General features: G+C 44.5%; 1 protein-coding gene across 2 annotated transcripts; it reads right to left on the reverse strand.

The window, feature by feature from the left end:
- Nucleotides 1-1,187: 1,187 nt before the first annotated feature.
- Nucleotides 1,188-7,665, reverse strand: Mrps36 (mitochondrial ribosomal protein S36). 2 transcript variants are annotated; one of them, XM_029484994.1, is made up of 3 exons: nt 7,542-7,665; nt 3,919-3,982; nt 1,188-1,429 (listed from the first exon to the last, which is right to left on the reverse strand). In XM_029484994.1, the coding sequence occupies exons 1-3, from the start codon at nt 7,578-7,580 to the stop codon at nt 1,203-1,205; spliced, it is 330 nt and encodes a 109-aa protein (XP_029340854.1). In that variant the 5' UTR covers nt 7,581-7,665; the 3' UTR covers nt 1,188-1,202. The 2 variants fall into 2 exon arrangements, with proteins under 2 accessions (XP_029340854.1, XP_021035598.1); XM_021179939.2 differs by having other exon boundaries at nt 1,188-1,435.
- Between the last annotated feature and the right edge of the window lie 2,795 nt (nt 7,666-10,460).

Consider the following 10,460-nt stretch of genomic DNA (forward strand, 5'->3'; position numbering starts at 1 on the left):
CCCAGCCCCTGATTTAAAAAAAAGAAGAAGAAGAAGAAGAAGAAGAAGAAGAAGAAGAAGAAGAAGAAGAAGAAGAAGAAGAAGAAGAAGAAGAAGAAGCAGCAGCAGAAGAAGAAGCAGCAGCAGAAGAAGAAGCAGCAGCAGCAGCAGCAGCAGCCAGGTGGTGGTGGCACACACCTTTAATCCCACTTCCAGCACAAGGGAGGCAGAGGCAGGTGAGTTTGAGGCTAGCCTGGTCTACAGAGCAAGTTCCAGGATAGCCAAGGCTACATAGAAATACCCTCAGAGGGGGGAAATCTAGATTTAGCAAACTGTGGAGGCACTTATGGTAACTGTTGTAAATTCAGATTTAGAAAGGACTCAATATTGATGGCAAAACTAGGTGTAGTGTTGTACTTTTTAATCCTAGCATGTGGCAGGGGGAGTCTGCCTGAGGCCAGCCTGGTCTTAGCAAATTCCAGGATATCAGAACTGTATAGAGAGACCCTGTCTCAAAAAAAAAGAAAAAAAAAGAAAAAGAAAAAGAAAAAAAGAAAAAAGAAAGAAGAAAAGGATAATTGATGACATCAGTTACTCTCAAATTTATCCATGGTCTCAGAAGCCCTTTATACTTTGAAAAGTTATTAATCCCTCACCCAAAGGGTTTTTTTTTTTTTTTTTTAATACAGTTTTATGTTTTTTAGGGAGTGAATCCAGGGTTTGGCACATGTTAGGGAGGAGTTCTACTAATGAGCTACATCTCAAACCCTCTGTATGGTTTTATTTCTTCATATGTCCTCTGTCATAGTTTGTATATGCTTGGGCCAGGGAGTGGCACTATTAGAGGGTGTGTCCCTGTTGGAGTGGGTGTGTCACTATGGGTGTTGGCTATAAGACCCTCATCCTAGCTGCCTGGAAGTCAGTATTCTGCTGGCAACCTTCAGATGCAGATGTAGAACTCTCAGCTCCTCCTGAAGCATGCCTGCCTGGATGCTGCCATGTTCCTGCCTTGAAGATGATGGACTGAACCTCTGAACCTGTAAGCCAGCCCCAATTAAATGTTGTCCTTTATAAGACTTGATAGGTCATGGTGTCTGCTCACGGCAGTAAAACCTAACTAAGACATCCGTGATTTGTGCCTGACAGCCCTGGCCTATCTCTTCATCTCCCCCAGCTATGATCCCATTTGACAAAACAAAGGAAGGAAATTGCAAACCCAAAAGTCACCAGCACTCTGCACAATCCTGTGACTGAGAACAACAGCGTACCTGGATAAATTCCATTTCCTCTTGAGACATAGGTTTCCTTCTGTATTTCTGAGGTAATGATTTTATAATTTCTGCAGTGTCTGGTGGCCCCTGGTGCATCAGTAAACCGGGGGACGTACTTCCTTTAGAATGCTGTGAAATGACAGAGGAGTGGGAGGGGAGCACAGCAGATCCCAAAGCTTCTGAGGCTCAAATGAAAAACAAAAATACTAGTTAGAGAATTACAGGTATCTTTAAATGTTAGTTTTTGATTTATCTACTACTGAATAATCAAGTCATCTTTTATTAACAGGTCACTGGGGCTGTGAGATGGCTCAGAAGTTAAGAGCACTTGGCTTTTCTAGAGGACAGAGGCTTAATTCCCAGCGCCCACAGGGGAGTCCAAGCTGTCTGTGACCCCAGTTCCAGAGGATCGGACACTCTCTTCTGTACCAGGCATGTATGTGAATCACAGACAAAATGCCACATTAGATAAACAAAACTTTATTTAAATAAATAAATCACGCCATTCCTCAATTTGCTTTAACAATCCTCCTCCTCAGCCTTCTGAGTGCTAATATTATAGGTATGTGCCACTATACACGGCTTCAAATAGTTCATGAACTACTACATAATATTTATACACATAAACACATGCATATGTATGTATATACATGCACATGTACACACACGCGCGTGTGCGCACACACATACACACACACACGAAACATTCTTTTTGAAAGAAAGTTATCTTTTTTTTTTTTTTTTTTTTTTTTTTGGTTTTTCGAGACAGGGTTTCTCTGTGTAGCCTTGGCTGTCCTGGAACTCACTTTGTAGACCAGGCTGGCCTCGAACTCAGAAATCCGCCTGCCTCTGCCTCCCGAGTGCTGGGATTAAAGGCGTGCGCCACCACGCCCGGCTCTTTTTTGTTTTGGATCAGACAGTGATGGGGTTGGACCCAGATCCTTGTACAAGCTAGGCAAACAATCACTGAGCCACAGCTACAGCTATTTATTTATTCATTCATTCATTTTTTTTTAAAGATTTATTTATTTATTATATGTAAGTACACTGTAGCTGTCTTCAGACACACCAGAAGAGGGCGCCAGATCTCGTTGCAGATGGTTGTGAGCCACCATGTGGTTGCTGGGATTTGAACTCTGGACCTTCAGAAGAGCAGTCGGGTGCTCTTACCCACTGAGCCATCTCACCAGCCCCCTCATTCATTCATTTTTATTTATTGTCTGATGAAGTCTCATGATGTTGGCCAACTTGGCATTGAATTCTTGGGTTCAACTGGTCCTTCTGCCTCAGCTTCCTGGGTAACTAAGACTATAGATGGTGCCTCCGTCCACGCCCGGCAGCATGTAAAGAAAGTAAATTAGGACTGAAGAGATGGCTCAGAAGATAAAGGTACTTGCCACCAAGCCTGACAACCTGAGCTTCATCCCTGGCATTCCTGTGGTAGGAGGAGAGCTCCTCCTCCAAGCTGTCCTGACCGCCATACATGCACTGTAACAAGTACACACTCAAGATCTAACATAATAACACACACACATACACACACAGAACAAATAAAGTGAAAAAAGTTTGAAATAAGAAGTAAATGCAGCCAGGGCCAAAAGAATGGGAATGGGTGGGTAGGGAATTGGGGGGGGGGGGGGGTATGGGGGACTTTTGGGATAGCATTGGAAATGTAATTGAGGAAAATACGTAATAAAAAAATATTAAAAAAAAAAAAGAAGTAAATGCAGAAAATATGGGGCTGGAGAGATGGCTCAGTGGGTAAGAGCACCGACTACTCTTCCAAAGGTTCCTGAGTTCAAATCCCAGCAACCTCATGGTGGCTCACAACCATCTATGATGAGATCTGATGCCCTCCTCTGGTGTGTAGGTATACATGTAAGCAGAACAATATATACATAGTGAATAAATAAAACTTTTTTAAAAATGCTGTTAATAGAGATGAAAAAACAAAACAAAACAAAACAAACAAACAAAAACCAAGAAGTAAATAACTACCAGAGAGACAGCTCAGCCATTGAAGGTCATGCTCATTTTCTGAAGGACACAAGTCCGATTCCCTGCATCAGCATCATCCAAGCCTGTCTCCCCAGTTTCCCTTGAGGGACTGTGAGGTGGCTCAGGGATTACAGGCACTGGCTGCCAAGACCTGTGTTTGATTCCCAGGTCCCACACAGTGACTCAAAACCGTCCGTAAGTCCAGTTCCTGGGATCTGATGCCCTCCTAGGACCTCTGTGGGCACCAGGCATGCATGTTGTACAGATAACATACATGCAGGAAAAACAGTCATACTCATAATTTTCATTTACTAAAATACAGTAAGATAAAACAAATAAATGTAACAGGGATAATAAAAAGTTAATGACTAGCTCGATGTGGTGGTATACACGTTTGATGTCAGTACTTAGAGGCATGGGAACTCTGAAAGTTTAAGGCCAGCCTGGTCTACAACCATTTCCAGCTCAGCCAGGGCTACATAGTAAGACTCTGTACCCCAGCCCGCCCACCGAAAGGTAATAAACTTGTGTGTCCTACTTGGGTAATATTTTGAACTAGACCACAACAACCTACCTGATTATAAGGGTGAGAAATACTGTCTCTAATATTCATTCTAAATATGATGAGCACATTTTTTAAAAAAAAATGTCTAAATGAAATACAACTTACCACTGAGTTTAGGTTTGTCTCTTCTGTTAGGGAACTTTATTAATGGAGCGTGTGGCTTCACTACCTGAAGGAAAATAAGACGTGGGGAAAGGTGACCTCATTAGCTACAAAAGCAAAACCACACTAGTCCTCAAAACTAAACATCTTCCGTAAAGTAAACTACCACTCCGCGGTCGGGAGATGACCATTCTGCTCAGAGCATGTACTGTACTCCTCCAGCAGAGGACCCACGTTCAATTCCCAGCACCTACATCAGGAAGGCTTACAACTGCCTGCGCCTCCAGGGGGATGTGACACCTCTGGCCTCCTGGAGTACCTGCACTCACACGGATCTCACACTCACATATACGTAATTAAAAATAAAAGCACTTGCCAAGCAAGCTTGACAAGTTGGAAACCACAGTGGAACCAACTATCAATGGTTGTCCTCTGACCTCCACACACATCACAATAATAAATAAAATGTTAAAAACAAAAACAAAACAAAATCCACAGTGAACTGACTGGACAGACACTCAAAGACCACTTTCTGCTTTTGCAGAGAACCCAAGTTTGGTTCCCAGCACCCACAGCAGGCATTCACAAGTACCTGTAACTCCAGTTCCAGATCATACACACACACAGACAGACAGACAGACAGACAGACAGACAGACAGGCAGACATAGAAATAAAAGTAAAAACTAAGCAAGCAGAACCAGTGACGACCATGTGACCTTGTGCTGCTTGACTTACAGGGTGGTAAGGAAGTATGTGGAAATTTCCTGATTTGTATCAAGTCTCCCCATGTTCTGTTACTACTCGACAGTTTCATGACAAGCACTGGACCGTTAAGAACACCTACTCAGAGACACCTTTAATCCCAGTACACAGGAAGGCAGAGGCAGGCGGATCTCTGTGAGTTCAAAGCCAGCCTGAACAACATAGCAACTTCAAGGGCAGCCAGAATTACACAGAGCCACCAAAACAAACAAACAAACAAACAAAAACAACAACAAAAAACAACTAAATCAAAAACACAAAACTGTTCTATTTGCTGCCTATTTTTTATTTTTAACTTTTTCTAATTTTTAAAAAAAATATTTCAAAATCTTTATTTGAGTAAAGGCAAGAACAACAAGTGACACACTATTCTAAATTATAGCTCACACTCATCTCCATGAAGGAAAGGAAAACAACTGCCATTAAGTAGCCATCCCTCTATTCAGAAGCATAGATGGCTCTTTCTACTAAACAAGATTTTAACCCAACCTAAATACCAACTGTTCCCGGTTACTGCTGAGAAAGCAAACTCTGACTACAGTTAAGGTCAATAAGAATTAAAAGACAAAATAGCAACAAGACACTCATTCTGACTACACAATCTGTGTAAAAACAGGAAAAAAAAAAAGTAGAAAAATACAAATTAGCTGAGAACATCTGTAATTCCTAAGCCTATAAATCCATTAAAATGATCGAAATCTTTGTTTCAGCTTTTTCCTTTATCTACAGAAATGTATATTTTAGAAAAACATTTTAAAAATATTTTTGCTTTGTAATTTGTGTGTGTGCATGTGGAAGTCAGAGGATAAGCTTTCAGGAGTTGGTTCCCTCCTTGTACCCTGTGACAAACTAAGGTCATCAGAATCAAGTCCCCTCCCTTCTGAGCCATCAGAATCAAGTCCCCTCCCTTCTGAGCCATCAGAATCAAGTCCCCTCCCTTCTGAGCCATCAGAATCAAGTCCCCTCCCTTCTGAGCCATCAGAATGGGAGTAAGAGGCCATCAGAATCAAGTCCCCTAAGAGTTTTCTTTTTCTTTCCTTTTTTTTTTTTCTCCTTTCTTTTCTTATCTTTCCTTGTCTTAAAGAAGGGACTCTATATGTGGCCCTGGCTGTCCTGGAACTCATTATGTAGACCAGGTTGGCTTCAAACTCAGATTCACCTGCCTCTGCTTGTGTGTGCATTTGTGTCTTTGCGAAATGTATGCATATGTGGTATGTACATGCATGTGGAGCTCAAAAGTCAACACAGGATCTCCTCTATCAGTCGCCCCGAACCCACAACTCATCGGTCTATCTAGCTAGAGAGTTCTAGAGCCCTGCTAGCCTTCACCTCTCACTCTCTAGGCTGCGGCTACAACCAGTGTGGGGGCTGGGATCGGACCCCATGCCAATGCAGAAAGCACATTACCCACTGAGCTATCTCTTCAGTCCTCTTGGAACATTTTTTAGACAAGTGGCTTTGTAGGTAGAGACAGACAGACAGACACTCTCAGATAATAAATCAGCAATAAAGGAGTTCTGAGTTTCAAGGCTTTCTGCTGCTGTCACCACTTGGTATTGTCCATCTTTTCATAACAAGGGCTGAGTGTAGCTCAGAGGTGGGCTGATGTGTGAGGCCCTGGGTCCAAACCGCAGCAATAAAAAGTACAGTTTAGTTATTCTGGTGAATGTGTGGTATCCTCTTGGTTTTAATTTGTATTTTCTCGACAAGTAAGAATTTCCAAGCATGCCTTCATATGCTTATCACTCCACTGACTATATTCTTTTGCTATATCAATTCCTACATACACACCNCCTTTTTTTTTTTTTAGACTTAGTTTTACTACAGAGCTCTGGCTGTACCTCACTCTGTAGACCAGGCTGGCCTCTACCTCACAAGAGATCTGCCTACCTCTGCCTCCTGAGTGCTGGGATTAATTGAGCGTGCCACCATGTCTGCTCCTTTCCGCACTCCAGACTGAGTTATATATGCACTATTGACGTATGAGGTTATATAGGACAGATAACAGACTTTGTCAGCTACTCTGTGCTTGCAAAGTCGTACTCCATGCTCCGTGCCTACTGACGCAATGACTAACTGAGGATTATTCATTGCAATGGTTCCAAAGGTCTAGGGTCATCATTCTGACAACTTCAAGAGAAAATTTGTTTGTGCAAAAAAAAAAAAAAAAAAAAAAAAAAAAAAAGCTGTCAGCAGTTAGTAATTGATGGGTGGATTAGCAATGGTACCATAGCTGCCTATCTAAGCACAGTGGAGAAAGGCTTGGCAAACCAACCCTGAAACACACATACTAGTAAGTATAATAAACTTAAATAGCATGGGTTTTACTCATTCCCGCATCTCAAGCCAAGAGCCTGAAGAGATCACATCTAACCAGCTCCAAGGGAGGAAGCAGGCAAAGGGGCCGGTTATCCGGCCATTCCCAAGTCCTTGAAGGGACACCAGGTCAGATCCAGAATTTGCTTCCTTCCCCGCCCCGCTACGGCCTTCTTCCGGATTGGCTGGCTGGAGAACATCACGGACAATATTAAACAGCGATTGGCCGAAGTGCTGGAGGGCAGCGTAGTCCGCAGACTACGAGGGCTAAGGAGGTGCTGGGGAATCCTCCGACCTCCGACGAGCACGAGCGGACACGACCAGAGGCCACCACCCGCCGCGGGCCTCGAACCCTTGGCGCCAGACCCGATTTACTCCGGGCCACCCTGGAGCCCGTAGGTTCCATTATCAGACACATACACCCGCTGGCCCTCCTCAGGGCCGCGCTCACGATGCATTCTCTGGCACCGCCTTTCCTCCCGGCGCTGCCGCTGTGTCTGCACCAACCCTCCCTCCCTTCCAAGCGCGGGAGCGGCCCGGGTTTTACCTGCACGACCCTGGTGGCGGAAGCCATCTTGCTGCCCATCGTGACCCCCGAGCAGGGGCAGCTTCCGGGGCGCAGGCGAGCTGCAGAAGTATCGGGAGTGGGCAGCGTGGGGCGGAGCCTGTGTGATGTCACTGAGGAGCTATAAGGGACAGCTCCACCCCTCTGCGTCCGCCCCGCCCCTCTTCCCCGCCTAGACACTCACCTCTGGCCTTCCAATTCCAACGCTGTGCTGTAACCCGTTGAACTATTTGGTTCGTCATCCCAAATTATCTAGGACCATTTACCTCCTAGATAGCTAGTTTCTAACTTCAGTACAGTCCAAATTTTAATCTGAAACCACCTCTTGTGGCTTCCTAACACGAACGATTTTATTAAAACTTGGGAGTTACATAGATTCCCTCCCTTGCTCAACCATCCTCAGAGAAGTCTCCTGAAGCAGATGGGAATCATAGCCACAGCCAGGCAATGTGCATCATGAAAGACCTTTGAACACTCAGCCTTAAAAGGAATATCTTCCCTAAGTGCCTCCCCTCAGGGCTCAGGGAACTCAGCAAAAGAATAGGAGAAAAAAAGTGTTAGGACGCCGGGGCGTGGTAGCGCACGCCTTTAATCCCAGCACTCGGGAGGCAGAGGCAGGCGGATTTCTGAGTTCGAGGCCAGCCTGGACTACAAAGTGAGCTCCAGGACNAAAAAAAAAAAAAAAAAAAAAAAAAGTGTTAGGACACAGAGGGGCTGGGTGGAGGACTCCAAAGAATCAAGGCCTTCTAAATACAACAGGGCTGGCACACATATAAACTTTCCAAGACAGCAGCAGCATGCATAGGGTGTGTACCAGATGGGGTACCTCGAGCTGAGAAAGAGTGTATACGTGTCCCCATCCCTAACACAGATAGCCACTCCCAAATGAAAACTTAAAATTTTCTTCAAGGAAGTTTCACTGGGAAAACAAGCCACTCTTAAGGGTAGGCCCTGTATCAAGCAGTAAATAGCCAACCCAAAATGAACTCAACAGCATTGCTCAAAGTCCTTTGTCTCATAACGTTAAGTCAGGGCGCTTTTTCTTTCAATCTTACGTATCCTTTGCATGTGTATTACGGATTCTGGTTTTGTGGGTTTTTTTTTTTATGAGATTCCTGGGTGTGAAGTGTGTGTGCTCTGCATCTCTATTTGTTTGTTTGTTTCTTTTTTTCTTTTTTTAACATTTATTTATTTTGGAGTACACTGTAGCTGTCTTCAGACACACCAGAAGAGGGCATCAGGTCCTATTACAGATGGTTGTGAGCCACCATGTGGTTGCTGGGAATTGAACTCAGGACCTCTGGAAGAGCAGTCCGTGCTCTTAACCACTGAGTCATCTCTCCAGCTCCCTCTGTTTGTTTCTTGTAGCTGAAGTTCTGTGTAGGCCTGGAGATAGGAAGATTGGATCATTGGAGCTGTGTAAATTTGGAAGATTAGATCATTGGGGCTAGTTGGCCACCAACCTAGCTGCAGGTTCAATGAGAAACCCTGTCTCCAAGAAATAAGGCAGAGAGTGACAAAAATCAATACAGAAAACCGTCCTCTGGCCTGAGGATATATGCACAGGCACAGGCACACAAAGCTGGGCATGAGGACATGGATCTGTAACCCCATTACTGAGCAGGGGAGGGGGGCAAAAATGGACTGGTCCCAGGGCTTGCTAATCAGCTAGTCTAACTGAAATAGCAAGCTCCAGGTTTAAAAGACACCCTGCCTCAAAAATATAAAAATAAAAATAAAAAAGCTTGAGGTAGTTGGTGCTGAAGAGATGGCTCATCAGGGAAGAGCACAGTTGCTCTTCAGAAGCCCCAGGCTCAAGTCGCAGTCAGTACTCACATGACTGTTCACCACCGTCTGTGTGTGGGTGGGCTGTGGGCATGGGTACACACCAGTACACTCATGTAAGTACCACACACACATAAACCAAGCCAAAAAGACAGTCAAAATGTATTTAGAGGATACAAATATAGCTTAGTATTACGGCACTGGCTAGCATGTCCAAGGCTCTTGAGTTCTATTCCTAGTGCCACCAAATAAAACGAGCGTAACTAATGACAGATGCCTATAATTTCAATCCTTGGGAGGAGGTAGCAGAAGAGTCAGAAGTTCGAGGCCACCATCGGCTACGCAGTGTGTTCAAAGTCAGCATGGACAACATGAGACCTTGTTTCAAAAAACCAAAACCAGGGCCAGTAAGATGGCTCATCTGGTAAGGACACCTAGGGCAAAGCCTGTGAGTTAGGATCTACATAGTGGAAGGGGGACCCACACCCAACGTGCTATCCTCTGCCCCCTCCTCTTTGTGGTGACTCTTGAGCCCTTGGACTGTCCATTGGCACATGCTCTTTGAGAGCAAAGCACCAGTTCTGAAGCAGGTGAAAGATATCTTGAAGTAGGTTTGGGCAATAAGGCCTGGGAAGCAAACTGGATGTGTAGTTGTGGAGCACAGATGAAGGCTGGCAGGAAGCAATGAAGTTGAGGTAGAGGCTGGTAGTGGGCTAAGGACCATCCTCGGGCAATTCATTTTGTCTGAAGAAATGGAAGCATCCCTTCCGCTAGACCCGAGCTTACAGACAACTTCTGATATAAGTAATGGCTTCGAGCTTATGAAGTCTCAGCTGCATGAATTAGCTGGGGCTTAGAATGCTTTTTACTCCGGGGTGGTTAAGATACTTGTTTTCCTTTTTTTTTTTTTTTTTNTTTTTCGAGACAGGGTTTCTCTGTGTAGCCCTGGCTGACCTGGAACTCACTCTGTAGGCCAGGCTGGCCTCAAACTCAGAAATTCGCCTGCCTCTGCCTCCGGAGTGCTGGGATTAAAGGTGTGCGCCACCCCTGCCCGGCTTAAAACGTTTTTTTTCCTTTTTTTTTTTTGACCTGTTTTTAAAATGAATTTATATTTGT

Source organism: Mus caroli, chromosome 13 (assembly GCF_900094665.2).
Source record: "Mus caroli chromosome 13, CAROLI_EIJ_v1.1, whole genome shotgun sequence".
Taxonomy (NCBI): Eukaryota; Metazoa; Chordata; class Mammalia; order Rodentia; family Muridae; genus Mus; species Mus caroli.